The sequence below is a fragment of the Narcine bancroftii genome, chromosome 5, assembly GCF_036971445.1.
Source record: "Narcine bancroftii isolate sNarBan1 chromosome 5, sNarBan1.hap1, whole genome shotgun sequence".
In the NCBI taxonomy this organism is placed as follows: Eukaryota; Metazoa; Chordata; class Chondrichthyes; order Torpediniformes; family Narcinidae; genus Narcine; species Narcine bancroftii.
Window position 1 is genome coordinate 191550175 of NC_091473.1, and position 20014 is coordinate 191570188.

Here is a 20014-nt window from a genome sequence, read left to right on the forward strand (position 1 = left end):
GTATTGTGGACTCTCAAGTTCAAATCTACATAATTTGCATTCCATCACTTTTCACAGAATGGTGGGAGTTTAATCACTTTTAACCATTTTTCATATGAATAATTGTTTATACTGTGACAGAGTATATAGAGGTGTTTGGAAGATAGATTGGGAAAGATTTATTAGAGCAGGCCACACAAACACTAAAACGCAGAATCTTTGCAGGAGTTTTGCAGAGTGCTATTTGCAAAAGGCAACAATGTAGCAACATATAGCAGCAGCTTTGTCTGGAAAACAGGTTGTTGTCTGGAAGAGCAGGTGACCTTTACAGGCAGAGGCAGAACAGCTTTGCTCTCAGAGTGGGAGGGAGTGAGGGAGAGGAGAGACACGGACTTCAGTTCCAGAGGGACAAGCTGGCAAGCTTTGGAAGACGGCCTGGTCAAAGGAGAGGACTGGCTGTCTGGTGTTTCCCTTGGAATAGGAGAAACAGAAAGGAATTCTGTAGTGACCTGAAAGAAAGAAGTTATCATCTGGAGAACCCTGAGGTGGGGCAAATTTTGTCAGCAAGTTTGGAGTGGCTGATTAAAAAGGAACCAGTTGTGGATGTCCTGGAATGAGAAATCTCTCTCTCTGAAGACCAACAAGAACCCTCCTGAGTGGTAACCATTTACCTGTTAAGCACCAAAGCCTGGTGAACTTTGTCATTGCTAACTTCTGTACGCAGTACAAGAATTGCCTGCAACCAGTGAGATTGGACTGTGATGCAAAGAACTTTTCTAATCTTATATACACATTACACACACCTGCGCTTAGAATTAGAAGGGGGGGGTTATGTTAGGTTAAGTAAGTCAATAGAGATAAGTTAAAGTTTGATTCTGTTTTCATGTTCAAAGATAATTAAAAGCAACTGTTGTTTAAGTTACCCCTCCGTGTCATGGTGCATATCTATTGCTGCTGGGTTTTGGGGTCCTCTGAACTCATAACAACGCAGTGGTCTTGTTTCCATTAACATGTCAGACATGTCTTCCAAATATCACTGGAAGATGAGAATGCGGCCATGAAGCTTGTCACCAACTGACGCAGAGTTAATAACTCGGGAGGCTGAGTCACTGATCTACAGGCTTTTATTCTCTTCCTGTGCCGTGACCCGGGATTTCTGGGGAAGGGTCCAGGTGAGGGAGGGGCCACAGGTACAGTCACGGGATGAGGCAGAGCCAGGTAATCTGGGATACAGCAGTTCACTGCCCCAACTATCATGGTGGGAGAATGGGCAGAGGTACCTCGACTTTCAGTTTGTAACATGTTTTGTGTGAATAGCCTGAATGTAGTGGATTGAGACCAGAAGAGCAGCAGAGAGGATCACTGGGGTCTCCCTCTCCCGTCCCTCCCCTTCACATTACTTGGGATCGTCATCTGAAGAGGGCTCGTAAAATTGTCGAGGACCCCTTCCCCACTCCCGCACACAGCATCTTTCAGTGGCTCCCATCTGGGGTGGGGGGTGGGGAAGAGATCCAGGAGCATCAGAGCCAGTTTTTCTGAGGAAAACGGGTAGTGGGAGAATTTTTGTTGACATGCAGCCTGATAATGGGCCCATGGGCCCATGTCCCCCAGTTTGCACCCCATTAACCTACAGCCCCCCCCCACCCCAGTATGTTTGGGATGGTGGGAGGAAACCGGAGCCCCCAGGGGAAATGTCACGTAGCATCGGGGTTAACGTACCGACTCCTCGCAGGCAGCGTGGAATTCGAACCACGGTCCTGGGGTTGAGCTAACCGCTACACCAATCGGGCCAGAATACTTGTCCTGCATGTGTATTATGTGTGTTATGTCTGGTTGTGTGTCTGCGTGTTTTTCACCGAGGACCGAAGAATGCTGTTTTGGGCTGTGCTCATACAATCAGAAGATAGTGACTTGGTTCTTTCTGTGAAAGACTGACGGAAATTCGCTAAGCAAGGAATAAAGGAGAGAGCTGTGCTGGCCAATTCTGATCAAGCCTTTCTCTGGGAATGGAAAGATAGAAATAGAGGAACCCACATCTTCGCTTCCAGCCCCTCCACTCAGAGCTACTTGACGTGCATAGTTCTCTGCCCAGGAACCAACTCTGATGTGCTATTAAAAGCCACTATTAGCCCCCTTGGGTCGTGGGGAGATGAAGGATTTGCACACTCACTCAGCCTCCTCCTCTCTGAGTTTTGCCATGGCTGTTCGCGAGAACCTGATGTACGCCCCTCCAGAAACCGCTTTATGTGTGGGGCAGGGGTGGACCATCCCCAAGCGACACTGCAAGAATAAATGGTAAAGGGTTCTGTGAGTAATAGAGGCTAATAGAGTTCTATAAGATTCTGAGAGGCATAAACAGGGTGGACGGCCAGCACCTGTTTCCCAGGGTGGGAGTAGCAACCGCAGGGGATGTCTGCACAAAGGGAGGGAAGTTTAGGGGTAAGTTTTCTTTTTAATGCAGAGTGTTGCGGGTGCCTGGAATATGTTTCCAGGGGTGGTGGTGGAGTCTGGAACATTAGGGACATTTAAGAGACCCTTAGATGGGCACGTGGATGGAAGAAAAAGAGGGTCATGGAGTAGGGAGGGTTTAGTATTTTTTTGGTTGGTATATATGGGTCAACACATTGTGGGCTGAAGGGCCTGTACTGTGCTGTAATAGAATATAGAATACTTTACGGTATGGATTTGAACCCCAAGGCCCCTCTGTTCCTCCACCCTGTTAAGTATCTGACCATTCACCCTGTACTCAGCCTTCAGGTTTGACCTTCCAAAAGGCATCACCTCACACTGATCTGGATTGAACTCCCACTCTGCCCAACTTTGTGGTAACCCACGACCACCTTCAGCTCCATCCACCTTCGGGTCATCCGCAAACCTACTGACCCATCCTTCTGCCTCTTCATCCAGGTCATCTGCAAAAATCGCAAAGAGGTAGGGGGCCCCGGAACAGATCCCTTCGGAACTCGACTAGTCACCCACCTCTGGGCAGAATATCTTCTATCTACTACTACTCTCTGCTTTTGACCTGCGAGCCAATTTTTAATCCACACAGCCGAGATTCCATGGATCTTTCTAAACGAGTCTTGTCAAATGCCTGAGAAAAGTTCTATGAGCGACAAGATATTGAACCATCAGTTTCTTTCTGACTGTTGCAATCTCTTCTCTCGACTTCAGATTTATTGTCAGAGTACAGACCTAAGCTTCCTGTGGGCGAGGCAGAATTGACCATTTATTGACAGTGCAAAGTATAAACTGACTGAACGTACACACATAAACAAATAAATAAATGTAAACAAACTCTCTGTGCGATACAGAAAAAAATCCAATAAAGTGCGCAAGTCAGAGTCCTTAAACAAGTCCCCGATTGAGTCTGTCGTTGAGGAGCTTGACAGTGGAGGGGCGGCAGCTGTTCCTGAATCTGGCGGGTGCGAGCCTTGTGGCGCCCACACCTCTTTCCAGGCAACAGCAGCGAGAGGGTCCATGGACCCTTGTTCCCCATCAATGGCGGGGAGGGGTCCCCCCCTGCAAAGTCCTGGGCTGTGCCCATGACCTTTCGCAGGGGCTCTATGCTCGGGAGTGGGGGGTTGGGGAAATGGGTATCCCTGTACCAGCCGGTCAGCGTGCTTTCTGCTGCAACTTAGTGGAAATTTGCCAGATGTCGTGCCAAACTCCTGAGGAAGTTGAGGTGCTGACGCGCTTGCTTCTCAACGCCACTTGTAGAAAAGATGGTGTCCATCTACTGTCTTTTAAAACCACTTCTATTCTCTGCACGATTTGACTGCAATACCACTCCCTGCAATTGCAACATTTATTTGCATTGTTTACACTATGAATCAGATATAAAATGAAGCTTCTTTCTGCAAACTCCTTGGCCAATAAACAGTTCACTCCAGTGGGCCAAACCCTGTTGGAACTGGTGCCAGGAGTTACATTTAGCCCCGACCCAGTCATGCCAGCCGACCTATGGCTCCAGTGGGATTTCAGGGTTGGCTGATCCATGCTGAGTTCTTGGTATGCTTCTGCTATTCATGTCTCAAAAATAATCACAAGCATGGATGTTGGAATTACATTTTTATTTGCAGATTTTAGTTTAGACGATTGGACATTTACTTTGCAAAGTCCACATTGAACTGTGGTGATAGACGGGTTAACACTGGAGGAAGTAAGTGCTGTGTTAGGAATATACTGTACATATGCATGTCAATACAGTGTAATAGTCGACCCCCCCCTTTCCTGGCCACAAAAATCACATGTTTTCTGTATGAGCCCTGTAAAAATGGACCCCTCCCCTATTTTTTGGTCCTGACCACCTATCCATCTGAGTTCCCATTGCCCGCCCATTCAATCTCCCCATGTCCCGACCATGGATCTTCACCTTGAGACCCCCCCCCCCCCCGCTCACTGGAGCTCCTGAAACCACGACCTCAGATCCCAGCCTTGGCTGCCCATCCATCCGAACTTCCCACGTCCCGATCGTGGATCCTTGCCCTGACCACCCACTCACCAGAGCTCCCAATGCTCTGACCTCAGACCCCCACCTTAGCTGCCGACCATGGATCCTCGCCCTGGCCACCTGCCCATCCGAGCTCCCAATGGCTTAAAACGATGCAGGTACTTATCACAGTCAAATGTAGTACCGTCCCCAAATTTGACCTGAAAAATTGGTCCCCCAAACCTGACTATTACACGAGTACATTTGGATTCTTGTGTGAATTTTAACCCCTCAGAACTATGACCTGTGCAAAAGCCGATCCTCCCGAAATTTGACCCTCAAATATTGGTTCAAAATTCTTGAATATTACATGAGAATTTTGCTCCCCCCCCCCACCCAAGACATCAACCATCTCAACTTCACGACCTTCTGCCCTCCACTCTCTCTGTGACAATTCCAACCTCAAACCCGCAGACAAGGGTGGTGCGGTTGTGGTCCGAGGCCAGATGACAGCTCTCAGACACCTCCTCCTATTGACCCCTCCCATGGGACCCCTCCCACTACCCATCAAGCCACTGTTTCCAACCCCACCACCTCTGGTCACCTCCCCCCATTCAGGGCCACCAACCTCATTTTCTCCCATCCCCACACTGCTCGGTTCTACCTCCTACCCAAGATACACAAACCCAACCATCCAGGTAGACCCATTGCTCTTGCCACACTGAACTAGTTTAATCTTACCATGACTTTATCCTTTCTCCCCACCTACATCACATGCCCTCCATCTCTTCACTAACTTCAGATTCCCCAAACCGGACCACCTCATTTTCATGATGGATGTCCAAACCCTTTATATCCCCCATTCAGAAGGTCTTAAAACACTTCATTTTTTCTGGACCAGAGACCTGACCAGTCACCCTCAATTTCTCCATCTGTTCCGAAGATGAGGTCTTCTAGTCCAGATTATCCGAAATGTCTGCCTTCTTCCACAAACGCGGCTTTCCCTCCACCACCATCGACTCAGCCCCTTGCCTGCAGCTCCTCCATTTCCCATGTGTCTGCCCTGGCCCCCTCTGCCCCCAGAGGCAACAATCATAGAACCCTCCCATCCTCACCTACCACCCCACCAGCCTCCACATCCAACACATTATTCTCGGACTTTCCAGCACTTGCAACAGGATCCCACAGCCAGATACATCTTCCCCTCTCTGCCTTCCATAGCAACCTCTCCGTCTGGGAGAACCCCTCGTGCACTCATTCCTCCCCGCCAATTACCCGGACCAGCACCTTCCACTGCAGTCGCAGGAGGTGCAACATGCGCCCACTCCCCTCCTCCCTCACCACGTGAGGAAGGTGTGGCAACACTTCATTTGTGTACCCGTAGGACTGATTTACTGCATCCTGCTCTCCCTTTGAGGCCTTTCTACGTCAGAAGAGATTGGCTGCAGACCGGGAGATCGCTTCGCTGAGACAGAGACCTCCCAGTAGCCAACAATTCTGTGTTACATGTCTGTCCGTAGCCTCGTGCATCGTCCCACCCGTAAATTGGAGGACCACCACCCAACTTTTCCACTTGGACGCTCTCCAGCCATCGACTTTTCTGGTATCCGCTCACCTGTTCTCCTCTCCCTCCTTCCCTTCCCTCTGTCCAGTTCTCCTCCCTCTCTTCCCCCAGCCATCCCTCCCTCCCTTCTTCACCTGTCACCTCCCCCCACCTCCACTCTTTTGTCCTGGCATCTGCCGACATTTTTCCACACCTTGATGAAAGGCTCAAACCCGAAACGTAGGTTCTGTACCTTTACCTTTGCTACCTAAAGGACACTGCCTGACCTGATGAGATCCCCCCGGCAATGTGTGTTTACACGAGTATACACTGCAGGGGACCTCTAGGCAAAGGGCCAGTGGCCTCCATTCAAACCAGCACTGTGGGAGGGGCGGTGCTGAGGGAGCTCCGCGCCGTGGGAGGGGCGGTGCTGAGGGAGCTCCACGCCGTGGGAGGGGCGGTGCTGAGGGAGCTCCGCGCCGTGGGAGGGGCGGTGCTGAGGGAGCTCCGCGCCGTGGGAGGGGCGGTGCTGAGGGAGCTCCGCGCCGTGGGAGGGGCAGTGCTGAGGGAGCTCCGCGCCGTGGGAGGGGCGGTGCTGAGGGAGCTCCGCGCCGTGGGAGGGGCGGTGCTGAGGGAGCTCCGCGCCGTGGGAGGGGCGGTGCTGAGGGAGCTCCGCGCCGTGGGAGGGGCGGTGCTGAGGGAGCTCCGCGCCGTGGGAGGGGCGGTGCTGAGGGAGCTCCGCGCCGTGGGAGGGGCGGTGCTGAGGGAGCTCCGCGCCGTGGGAGGGGCGGTGCTGAGGGAGCTCCGCGCCGTGGGAGGGGCGGTGCTGAGGGAGCTCCGCGCCGTGGGAGGGGCGGTGCTGAGGGAGCTCCGCGCCGTGGGAGGGGCGGTGCTGAGGGAGCTCCGCGCCGTGGGAGCTCCGTGCCGTGGGAGGGGCGGTGCTGAGGGAGCTCGGCGCCGTGGGAGGGGCGGTGCTGAGGGAGCTCCGTGCCGTGTGAGGGGCGGTGCTGAGGGAGCTCCGCGCCGTGGGAGGGGCGGTGCTGAGGGAGCTCCGTGCCGTGTGAGGGGTGGTGCTGAGGGAGCTCCGTGCCGTGGGAGGGGCGGTACTGAGGGAGCTTCCCACTGTGGGAGGGGCGGTGCTGAGGGAGCTCCGTGCTGAAGGAGGGTCGAACTATTGAAGGGAAGAGCTGAGGAACCTACACAGTGGGACCAACTGCAGAGGTTCCAGGAAACCTTCTGGGGGCCACGATTCGTGGAGGCGAGCAGGGCTCCTGGAGGGCCCCGGGCTCGGCCTAATGCTTCAGGGATTCGGAAGCAGGGACTGAGGAGGTCGGCTAGGATGACTGGAGCCCGGGTTCATGGCCGTCCAGACAGGAGGCTCGGAGGGCACGAAGCAGCAGCACCGGTGATGGCGGCGGGATCCAATGGACCCTCGGAGCCTCCGAAAGGAATCTCTTCTGTTGAATTTTATGGGATAGATTTATGTTTATTTTCTGTTCTCAACAGTAAAAGGGATCGTTGCTCTTAAATCGTCCCTTGCGTGCAGGAGAGTCCGGGAGACTTGACGGGAGGGAACGTGGTTCGAATCCCGCGCCGTTGTAAGTTCTCCCCCTGGGTTTTCCCCGGTGGTGGGGGGGGGGCGGCTTCGGTTTTCTCCCACCCTCCGGGAACGTACGGGGCTTGAAGGTTGATTTGGTCGGCACGAGCCAGAATCAGCTTCCACTGTGCTCCGATGCGAGGAACATTTGATGGGAATTCCAGGAGAGCCAATGTTGACCTCGGGAGCCAAACACGTGAGCAGGGTGAGGCGGGAAGAGACAGTACCTCGGAGCAAAGGGCTGAACGGCCTTTCACCCATTACGTTTCCATCAAGACCTACCTTTCTCCACCGGCCTACAACTAAGGTTGAAACCAAGGTACCTTGGTACCAATTTTCCAACGCTGCTGTTTTAATTAGCAAATATACTCGTGTAATCGCTGATGTCCCTGTCCCTGTGTGTAATAGTCGACCCCCCCCCCCACTATTTCTGGTCCCCAAAATATCAGGTATTTTATTATGACCCGTGTAATAGTCGACCCCCCCCCCCCCCCATTTCTGGTCCCCAAAATATCAGGTATTTTATTATGACCCGTGTAATAGTCGACCCCCCCCCCCCCTATTTCTGGTCCCCAAAATATCAGGTATTTTATTATGACCCGTATAATAGTCGACCCCCCCCCCCCTCCTTTCACCATTTCTTGGCCCCGACATCTCGACGCCCCCACCGCTGGCCCTCGCCCCCGGTCGCCTGCCTATCCCACTTCCTGAGGCCCCTTACCGCCCTTCCGATGCCCTGGGCCCTCGCCCCGGCCACCGGAGCTCCCGACGCCCCGGCCGTGGACTTACCAGCCGTCCTGGCCATCTAAACTCCCTGTGCCTCGAACGACGGCAGGTACTTACCGAGTTAAAGTCGACCACCCTCACCCCTTCTATTGGCCCGAGACAGTGGTCGAACAAATTTGCCGATTGCGTGAATATAACAGTGCTTCAAATTAATTAACTGGTGATGCATTAAAAATGAACGAACAGCAATTAACTGTCAATGCCACTCCTTGGCCCTTCCACGATGATTACCCTGGACACTGAGATGCATCTCATGACAATAGAGTCTTGTGTAAGATTTTGGCCATTGGAAGTTAGGACGGTTTCATCGCAATGTGGTTTCAATGTAGGAGACTGACTCATGAAGGTCTTAAGAGACAAAGAGTGAGATGGAGGCGCATCGGTCCATCAGGTGCATCCTATCCCTTCCAATAATCCATCCAATTCGATTTGCTCCTGAACATTTATAAGATAATGGCGGCGTTCCTCCGCAGGGTTCTACCGCCCGGTCTTACCACCGACGGCTCCGACAGGCTTTAAACGACCTGTTAAAGGAGCCAACGGTGGTTTAAAATCCTTCGACCGGGGTTCTGGGCCCAAGATGGTAGCGCCTGGGTTTGCAGAGGATTGGCGTCAGGAGAGCAGAAAACAGGGAGAAGAACCTCCCCCGCACACCCCCGGTTGGAGACGGGAGACCCACGGGACAGTGACCGCGGGGGGCTCTGAGGCTGAAAGAGCCACGCTGGCAGCGGGCAGCCGACCACCGGAGACCGGGGGAGGTCGAGACCGGGAGGTGAGAGGGCGCCGTCCGCTTCCCGGAGAGTTCGGATTTGGGAGCCCGGGTGGTGTGGAGCGAAGGGTGGGTGGGGGGTGCGAATCCACAGACACTTATTAACTCGGGGTGAGGGGGAATCTCTTCCTCTGATTGATGGTGGGGAATCTCTGCCTTCCGATAAATTTCGTGTCATATTCCATCTGTTTTATTATGAGAATCTTGATCTTCCCCTTGAATCAGTTCCCATTACCTATTCAGCTATTCTCACCATCTCCGTGTGTTCTTGCCTCCATAGCCCGGTTTCAAATCCCGACCAATGTCTCCCTCTTCATCTTGAACTCTTCTGTCCTCGCCTGCTTGCGGGGAGTCAGGGGGAGGGGGAGATTGGGTGGTGGAGACAACAGGAAGCAACCCAGACGATGCCCAAAAGCTCTGGAACCCAAGACAGCGGTTCAAGGAAGCCGTCTATCCCTTCACCCGGCCCCTGCTATTCAATGAGTTCTGAGGTGGAGGAGGGTGACGAGCGATTGGGCCACCACCGCCCCCCCCCAACCTCGTGGGCGTCCCGCCCACACCTAGGGTGACTAAACCACTCGCCGTTCCCAGAGGTCCGCATGTGGGCGCGGCAGGGATGCGGCTTGATGAGGCACCGCTGAGATCTCGCTTGGCGTAACGTGAGCAGTTTCGGGCTCCCTGTTCAAGGGAGCTGACGTTGGGGAGGGTTCAGAGGAGGTTCACCAGAACGATTCCGGGAATGAAAGGGTTATCACGCCAGAAACGTTTGACATCTCTTGGCTTGTATTCATTAGAATTTAGGAGAATGAGGGGGAATCTTATTGGAACATTTCTAATGTTGAAAGGCGTGGACAGAGTAGATGTAGAAAGTTCATTTCCCACAGTGGGAGAGCCTAGGACAAAAGGGCACAACATCAGGATTGAAGGGCGTCCACTAAGACAAGAGATGCGGAGGGATTTCTTCACCCAGAGGGTGGTGAATCTGTGGAATTTGTTGCCAAGGCTGTTGTGGAAGTCATTGGATGTATTTAAGCCAGAGATTGACCGTTGTGGCTGAGTGGGGAAATGGATCAGCTCATGACTGACTGGTGGACAGACCCGATGTGCTGAATGGCCTGTTTCTGCTCCAATGTCTGATGGTCTTATACATGTTCCACAGGCTGACATCCTCTGGGACAGTCTGGTATAGTCAGGGGTGAAACTTGAACTCCACCATCCCGTCAGGCTGACCTGGGGAAGCTTGATGGTGGTGTGTGTGTGTGTGTGTGGCGGAGTGATGCCCACCCCCCCCCACCCACCCCCAAAGAAGCCCTCACCCTCCCTTCTGCTTGACCTGATCAGCCAATGTGCTGAGGAGCAAGGAGGAGGACCCTGGAGACCAGGGCAGGAGAGCGATGAAGAAGGAGATGACGAGAAGGTTGAGGAGCACAGCCGCCACCATCACGCCCAAGGTGCCCCACAGCGAGGGCAACGTTGTGTTGGCCACCAGCCAGGCCTGCCGGCACCCCATGTCGGTGACGATTGCCTCCAGCTGGAAGTGCGTGCCAGCCACGGCACAGATGTGGAACAGCTGGTGACTGTGACCTGCAAAAGAGAGAGAGAGAGAAAGAGAGAAGGGCAAAGGCACAAGTCAATCAGGAATTGTCTCGTCTGCTGCCCGGCACCAGGGTCAGTTACTTAGCAACAAGAACAGCTCATTCAACCTCTCAGTCTGTTGCAGAAGAGCAGGAGAAGGTTACAGAGATGGGGAGGGGAGTAGGGAACCAGAAGGGGTTTCAGAGACAGGGACTGGTCTTGGGGCTGGAGGGGGTTTCAGAGATTGGGAGGGGTAGAGGAGACCAGAGGAGTTTACAGAGACAGGGAGGGGTGTGGAGGACCGGAGGGGGTGACAGAGACAGGGAGGGGTGTGGAAGACCAGAGTGGGTGACAGACAGGGAGGGGTGTGGGGACTGGAGTGGGTCACAGAAATAGAGGGGGTGGTGGTGTAGGAGCTGATGAGGGGTTGATGCAGGTATGAGAGGGAGTGTAGATGCTGGGGAGAGGATGTTACAATATTTACAAGGAACAGGAGGAAATGTAATGAGTGGAGGAATGGGATAAAAGGGTCAAGGACTAGTTTGGGTGGGGTGGGGAGTCTATGGCTGTGGTGGTTTAAGGTAAAGAGAGAGGCAGTTGACACATTGAGGACTGAGGGATGTGGGGCTTAGGAGGGCAGCCAAAGGTGTGGACAGATAGGTTGCTCCCCTTGGCAACTGTGGCCAAATGACTCATACCAGGCTGCGGACTGGTGGAGACTGACTGCAGGGGCCCCAGTCAAGAGGGCGCAACATTCAGGATCGAAGGGGGTCCACTTCGAACAGAGATGCGGAGGAATTTCTCCAGGCAGAGGGTGGTGAATCTGAGGAATTTGTTACCACGGGCAGTGGTGGAGGCCGGGTCATTGGGTATATTTAAGGCCAAGAATGAATAGCCAGGGCATCAAAGGTTATGGGACCATGGGGTTGAGTGGGGAAGACTCGATGGGCGGAATGGCCTAATGCTACTCTTAGGTCAGGGGATGAAAGGTCTCCTCACAACGACACCACGTCCTCCCTCCCCTCTTCCCCACAGCACGTATCTCCGTCCCCCATTCTGCCCAGGACTTGCGGAGACTCACCAATGTAATCAAAGCAGCCAGGAGCGAGGCGTTCAGGCAGGTGGGAGGCAAAGAGGAAGCAGGTGAGAAAGGCGAACAGCAGGTGGCAATAGTGAGTAGGCACTGAGGTGTTGTGGCTGCAGTCTTCACCCCAGCAGAGGAATAGCTGTGATCCAGTAGGGTTGGGGGGAGAAAGAGAGAGAGAGAGAGAGAGTGGAGGGAAGATGAACATTCTCCTCTACCATCCCTGAATGCAGCCTCTTCCCCCTTCCCCCTCACAGCAGGTCTTCCCATTCAGGGCGCCCAACAGTCCTTCCGAATGAAGCAAAACTTCACTTTGTGAATCCGCGAGGGGGGGGGTGGGGGTCGTCCACTGCTGTGGTCTCCTCTACCTTGAAGAGACGGGGCACAGACCGAGCCCCTCGGCTCTGACCAGGATCTCCCAGCGGTCAATCATTTCAGTTCTGCGCCCCTACTCCCATGCATCTGTCTGCAGCCTCTGTGGGTGGGGAGGGAGGGGGCGGCTTGGGTAGCAGGGAGGGGGCGGCTTGGGTAGCAGGGAGGGGAGGGAGTGAGGGGAGGGTCTCAAGTGTAATGAGGGGATGATATCGGTGCAGTGAGAGGAGAGCTTCGGTGGTAGTGAGGGGAGAGTCTCAGGGTAGTGAGGGGAGTGAGAGTCTTGGTGGTTGTGAGGGGAGGGTTTTGGTGGTAGTGAGGGGTAGCCTTGGTGGGGGAGTGAGGGGAGAGTCTGGGGGGGAGTGCGGGGAGAGTCTCGAGGTCATGAAGGGAGGGTCTCGGTGGTAGTGAGGGGAGGGTCTCGGTGGTACTGAGACGAGAGACTTGGGTGGAATGAGGGGAAAGTGAGGTCTGGGGAGCCCATAACACCTCAGGGCACATTTTGACCATTCAGCCCATCATGTCTGCTCCACCATTGGAACCATGGCTGCTGTAGTGGCTGGGCCCAATGACCCGGTAAGCTGACTGCCAAACCCGTCGGGATTCCCTGATGGTTCAAGTGCAGATTCTCGGAGTCGATCTGCCCTGCCCTCCAGCTCATGGCCGGACTTGGTGTGATGGCTTCGCGGTCAGTTTGTTGTCCTCTTACCCGGTGGAAGAGTGGAACGTTGTCGAACAGGAAGGGGTAGGTGAAGGCTATTAACCGGAGGCTTTTACTGAGCTTGGGCTGTTCGAGCTCCAGGAACCTGCAGCACAAGGACACTTGGTCAGCTTTAGCCAGCGATTCCGTCAACTGAGTCAGCTTGCGCTGAAATTGTAGTAAAAACACACAGTAAATGCTCGTGGGTCTCAGCCGGTCACTCAGAATCCACAGGAGGTAAAGATGTATCACCGACGTTTTGGGCCTGAGCCTTTCTTTAAGGTATAAGCAAAAGGCAGACAGGGTTCCAGGAGGACCAGGAACGACCGCCCTCCACGACGCACAGCGGCTGCGGGGAAAATGGATCGGAGGTCGATCCACGGGACCATCAGAGTGGCAGAGAGGATGACTGGAGTCTCTCTCTTCCGCCCGCCCCACCACCTCCCATCGGCCTGGTCAACGTCTGAAGAGGGTGCGCAAAATCGTCGAGGATCCCTTCCACCCCGCGCGGAGCTGCTGCTCCCGTCGGGGGAAGAGATCCAGGAGGATCAGAGCCAGCACCGCCAGGCTGAGGAACAGCTTCTTCCCCATGGACAGCGAGGACGCTGAACGACAAAAGGACCTGAACACCCGAGACTCCCACATCCATGGAGTATTGTGTGCAGTTTTGGTCCCCAAATTATAGGAAAGATAACAATAAGGTTGAGAGGGTGCAGAGAAAGTTTACAAAAATGTTGCCTGGATTGCAGTATCTAGAATATGGAGAAAGATTGAGTAGACTGGGTCTTTATTCTTTGGAGCATAGAAAGTTAAGAGGAGATTTGATAGAGGTATTTAAATTTATGAAAGGAATAGATAGAGTAGATGTAAATAGGCTCTTTCCCCTGATGGTAGGGGAGACTGGAACAAGGGGTCATAGGTTAAAGGTGAGGGGGAAATACTTTAGGAGTAATATAAGAGGATGCTTCTTCACTCAGAGAGGGGTGGCTGAGTGGAATGAGTGGTTGGGGCAGGGTCAATCTGTCATTTAAGAGGAGGGATGAGTGCATGGATGTGAGGGGGTTGGAGGGTCATGGGCAAGGGATTGGTTAGGTGGAACTAGTGGAGTTTCACGTTAATCGGTGTGGACTAGGGAGGAGTCACGTGATGGAGTAGTGGCCAGTCAGGGAATTCCAGCCCTCTCCGGAAAAGTTGAAAAAAAACGCACAAAACACAAAGGCACAAGAGTAAAAATTAAACCAAAGTAAAAATAAAGGTGAGAAGAAAATGGCAGAGAAAAGTCGAAAACAACAGGAAGAAGAGAAGATGAAAGAACGTTGGAAGAAGAAGGTGAAGGCCTTACCTGTCCGAGGAGGCCCGCCGCGGAGAGAGAAGCCCGCTCCCTCAGGTCAGTGGAAGTTCCGGGCTCGGGACTACAAAAATGGCTCGCAGAGCCGAGTAAAAGTGCGCAACCGCGCATGAAAAAACCACACTGACGGGTGGGGGGATCGGCTGCGGAGTCGATCTCCACAGCTGAGAGAGACACCTGCAACACAGCAGCAGGTGCAGAACAGAGACAATAACGACAACAAGAAAGAAGAGGGTAAAAAGAAAACAAGGAAACAACAGATGGTCAACCCAGAGGAAGAAGAAGAAGAAGAACAGAAAGAAGTGGAAGAAGAAGAGAAAGGCAAGACAATGGATATATATTTTTTTAAAGAATATATGGAATCAGTGAAAGAATGGCAATTACAAGAATTTAATGAGATAAAAAGAAGAATTAAGAGTGCAGAACAAAAAAATAAATAAAATAGAAATGGTCATATCAGATATAGGAAAAAGAGTGGAAAATGTGGAAGAATGAGAAATAACCGTAGAAATGGAAGTAGAGGACTTAAAAGAGAAATTAGAAGAATCTAATAAAAAAGTTAAAGAGACACAAGAGCTGTTAGCTCAGAAGATAGATATAATGGAAAACTATAATAGAAGAAATAATATAAAGATAGTGGGCCTTAAGGAAGATGAAGAAGGCAAGAATATGAGAGAATTTATAAAAGATTGGATCCCCAGGAAGACCAGAATTACAGGAAGAAATGGAAATAGAGAGGGCACATAGAACACTAGCCCCGAAACCACAACCGCAGCAAAAACCAAGAACCATTCTAGTAAAATTTTTAAGATATACAACAAGAGAAAATATATTGGAGAAAGCAATGAAGAAAACTCCTGAAGAAGAGGAAGGAGTTCAATACAGCAAAAACGATCTTATGGAAAAAAGGATATAAATTTATGTTAAAGTACCCAGCAGTACTTAAAATAATTATTCCAGGGCAACAAAACAGACCATTCTCGGATCCAGAGGAAGCACGAAAATTTGCAGAACAACTACAAAACAAGCAGAGAGATGAAGACATGTAATGAGAGTAAAAATGACCACGAACTATATGTATGTGTGTATATGGGTATATATATATATTTATATGTAGATGTGTATGTATATGTGTGTATACATGAATGTATCCGTATTTAGAGGAAAATATATAGAGTATAGATAAGAATTAATAAGGGAATAAAAGGGAACAGAGGAAGTAAGGAGGGAATTAAAAGAGTGACCTTTGTTATATATGAAAATTGAAATCTTTTCCGGGGGGGCTGGGTGGTGAGGAGTTACGGTCACTGCAAAATCAGTTGACGCTTGCGAGTGAATTCGCAAATCCAAATGGAGAGGGGAGATGTGGTTGCCCGGCAAGGGATAAAGGGCAACTCAGGAAGGGGAGGGGAGAATGAGGTTAAAGAAGTTTTAAGTAGGAAAATAAGGAAAATGTTTGATGTTTTAGAAATGTTGTCTTATAAAGTGTTCAAAACAAGAAAACAGAAATGGATAAGAAGGAAAGGTGATGATGGAGAAACGGAAAGGGAAGATAAACAAAGTATGAAATGGCTATGTTGAACTATATGACTTTAAATATTAACGGAATACATAACCAAATCAAAAGGAAGAAACTGCTAAATTTACTGAAAAAAGAAAAAAATTGATATAGCATTTGTGCAAGAAACACATTTAACTGGGAGGAGTCACGTGATGGAGTAGTGGCTGGACGGTGAACTCCAGCCCTCTCCAGAAAAGTCAGAAAAAACAAAGGAAAACACAAAGGCACAGAAATAAAAGTTAAAGAAAAGTGAGTATAAAGGTGGAAAGAAGATGGCGACAAAAAAAGAAAAATCGAAATCAACGGTAAGAAGAGAGGAAGAGAAGACAACGGAGGAAGAAGGAAAAGGCCTTACCTGTTCGAAGAGGCCCGCGATGGAGAGAGAAACCCGCTCCCTCAGGTCGGTAGAAATTGGACTACAAAAATGGCTCGCTGAGCCGAGTAAAAGTGCGCTACCGCGCATGAAAAAAAACACACCGACGGGAGGGGGGACCAGCTGGGGAGTCGATCTCCACAGTCGGCAATGACAGCTGCAGAACACCTGCAGCAAGAAGAGAACACAGAAGACAATGAAAACAAGAAAGAAGAGAAGAAAAGGGCAACAAAGAAACAACAGATGGCCAACCCAGAGGAAGAAGAAGAGGAAGAGTACAGTGAAATAGAAGAAGAAGGGAAAGGCAAGATAAAGGATATACTTTCTCTTATTAAAGGATACATGGAGTCATTTAAAGAATGGCAAACACAGGAATTTAATGATTTAAGAAGAATAAACAACACAGAAGATAAAATGAATAAAATAGATATGACCTTAACAGAAATGGGAAAGAAAATGGACAAGATGGAAGAGCGGGCAGTAGCAGCAGAAATGGAGGTAGAGGACTTAAAAAAGAAATTAGAGGAATCTAATAAAAAAGCTATAGAGACACAAGAACTGTTAGCTCAAAAAATAGATATAATGGAAAATTATAACAGAATAACATAAAGATAGTGGGCTTTAAGGAAGATGAAGAAGGCAAGAATATGAGGGAGTTTATAAAAGATTGGATCCCTCGGATCCTAGGATGTCCAGAACTAAAGCAAGAAATGGAAATAGAAAGGGCACATAGAGCATTGGCCTTTAAACCACAACCACAACAAAAACCAAGATCTATTTTAGTAAAATTCCTAAGATATACTACAAGAGAAAAGGTACTGGAGAAGACAATGGAAAAAGTAAGAGAGGGCAACAAGCCACTGGAGTATAAAGGGCAAAAAATCTTCATTTATCCAGATATAAGTTTTGAACTCCTAAAGAAGAGAAAGGAGTTCAATACAGCAAAGGCGATTTTATGGAAGAAAGGGTATAAATTTATAATAAAGCATCCAGCGGTATTGAAAATATTTATTCCAGGACAACAAAACAGACTATTCTCGGATCCAGAAAAGCACGAAAATTTGCAGAACAATTACAAAGTAGACTGAGGGATGAAGACGTGTAATGAGAGTAAAAATGATCACGATTGATATGTATGTGGGTAAAGAGGTATAAGAGTGTATAGGTATAATGTGCATACGTGAATGTATCTGTACTTAGAGGAAAATATAGATAGTATAGACAAGAATTAATAAGGGAAGGTAATGGAATAGAGAGAATAAGGAGGGAATTAAAAGAGTGACCTTTGTTACATATGAAAAGTGAAATCTTTTCTGGGGGGGGGGCTGGGTGGGGGGGAATAGCGGTCACTGCAAAATCAGTTGACGCTTGCGAGTGAATTCGCAAACCCAAATGGAGAGGGGAGATGTGGTTGTCCGACAAGGGATAAAGGACAACTCAGGAGGGGAAGGGGAGATTGGGGCTAAAAAAGTTATAAATAGGAGAATAAGGAAAATGTTTGATGTTTTAGGAATGTTGTCTTATAAAGGGTTTAAAATAAGAAAACAGAAATGGAAAAGGAGGAAAGGTAATGATGGAAAAACGGAAAGGGAAGATAAACAAAGTATAAAATGGCTACGTTGAACTATATGACTTTAAATATTAATGGAATACATAACCAAATTAAAAGGAAGAAACTGCTAAATTTACTGAAAAAAGAAAAAATTGATATAGCATTTGTGCAAGAAACACACTTAACTGAATTGGAGCACAAGAAATTAAAGAGAGATTGGGTAGGACATGTAACAGCAGCATCGTATAATTCAAAAGCAAGAGGAGTGGCTATATTTATTAGTAAAAATGTGCCATTTAAAATAGAAGAGGAAATAATAGATCCAGCAGGGAGATATGTAATGATAAAATGTCAGATATATTCGGAGTTTTGGAATCTACTTAATGTATATTCACCTAACGAAGAAGATCAAAAGTTTATGCAAGATATCTTTTTGAAGGTAGCTAATACGCAAGGGAACATACTAATAGGAGGGGATTTCAACCTGAATTTGGATTCAAATATGGATAAAACTGGGAAAAAAATTAACAGAAAGAACAAAGTAACCAAATTTATAATTAAATCAATGGAAGAAATGCAACTTTTGGATATATGGAGGAAACAAAACCCAAAAGAAAAGGAATATTCATATTACTCGGCTAGACATAAAACATACTCAAGAATAGACCTATTTTTGTTATCAGCTAGTATGCAAGATAGAGTAAGAAAAACAGAATATAAAGCTAGAATATTATCGGACCATTCACCCTTGATATTGACAATAGAGTTAGAGGACATCCCTCCAAGAATGTATAGATGGAGATTAATCTCCATGCTACTTAAAAGGCAGGATTTTAGAGAATTCATTGAAAGACAAATTAAAATGTATTTTGAAATAAATACGGAATCAGTGAAAGATAAGTTTATACTATGGGATGCAATGAAAGCATTCATTAGAGGGCAAATAATAAGTTATGTAACCAAGATGAAGAAGGACTATAATCAGGAAACAGAGCAGTTGGAAAGGGAAATAGTAAATATAGAAAAAGAATTAGCAATGAAGGAAGATACAACTAAAAGAAGAGAATTGGCGGATAAAAAAAATAAAATATGAAACATTACAAACATATAAGTTAGAGAAGAATATAATGAAGACAAAACAGAAATATTACGAACTGGGTGAAAAAACGCACAAAATCCAAGCATGGCAGCTTAAGACAGAACAAGCTAAGAAAATGGTATTGGCATCGCGGAAAAAAGACAAACAAATTACATATAATCCAAAAGAAATTAAGGAAAACTTTAGAGAATTCTATGAACAATTATACCGAACTGAAAACGAAGGGAAAGAAGGGAAAATAGATGAATTTTTGACTAAAATTGAACTACCAAAACTACAAATAGAGGAACAAAATAAATTAACAGAACCATTTGGAACAGTAGAAATACAAGAGATAATAAAAAAATTACCAAATAATAAGACACCAGGAGAGGATGGATTTCCAATAGAATTCTACAAAACATTTAAAGACTTATTAATTCCTCCCCTCCTGGATGTAATCAACCAGATTGATGAAACACAAAGCTTACCAGATTCATGTAAAACAGCAATAATTACAGTAATACTAAAACAAGGGAAAGATCCACTCTCACCAGCATCATATAGACCAATATCTTTACTAAACACAGATTATAAGATAATAGCTAAACTATTAGCAAACAGATTAGCAGAGCAGGTACCAAAAATGGTAAATTTAGACCAAACTGGATTTATCAAAAAAAGACGCACAACAGACAATATTTGTAAATTTATTAACTTAATTCATACAGTAGAAGGAAATAAAGCACCTGCAGTAGCAGTTGATTTGGACGCAGAGAAGGCCTTCGACAGAGTAGAATGGAATTATTTGTTCAAAGTATTGCAAAAATTCAGTTTACCGGAGAAGTATATTAATTGGATTAAAGCATTATATAAGGGACCGTTAGCGAAAGTGTCAGTAAATGGACATGTATCAAAGCAATTTAACTTAAGCAGGTCAACACGGCAGGGATGCCCACTATCACCTTTATTGTTTGCGTTAGCTATAGAACCACTAGCAGAATTGATAAGAATAGATAATAATATAAAAGGAATAAAAATAAAAGACAAGGAATATAAAATCAGTCTATTTGCGGATGATGTTATAGTGTACTTAACAGAACCAGAACTATCAATAAAAGAATTATATAAGAAATTGAAGGAATATGGAGAAGTGTCGGGTTACAAGATAAACGTAAATAAAAGTGAAGCAATGCCTATGAATAATGCGGATTTCTCAAAATTTAAGAAGGAATCTCCATTTAGATGGCAAATGCAGGCAATAA

At 48.2% G+C, this 20014-nt stretch overlaps 1 protein-coding gene across 2 annotated transcripts in view; it reads right to left on the reverse strand.

Moving 5' to 3' along the window:
- Positions 1-9273: 9273 nt before the first annotated feature.
- Positions 9274-20014, reverse strand: part of paqr6 (progestin and adipoQ receptor family member VI) — a 36544-nt gene continuing 25803 nt past the window's right edge. For both annotated transcript variants that reach the window (XM_069940414.1, XM_069940413.1), the window contains exons 6-8: positions 12847-12943; positions 11763-11907; positions 9274-10690 (exon numbers count right to left, since the gene is read on the reverse strand). In XM_069940414.1, the coding sequence (XP_069796515.1) occupies positions 10419-10690; positions 11763-11907; positions 12847-12943 (514 nt within the window). In that variant the 3' untranslated portion in view covers positions 9274-10418. The remainder of the gene's footprint in view (positions 10691-11762; positions 11908-12846; positions 12944-20014) is intronic.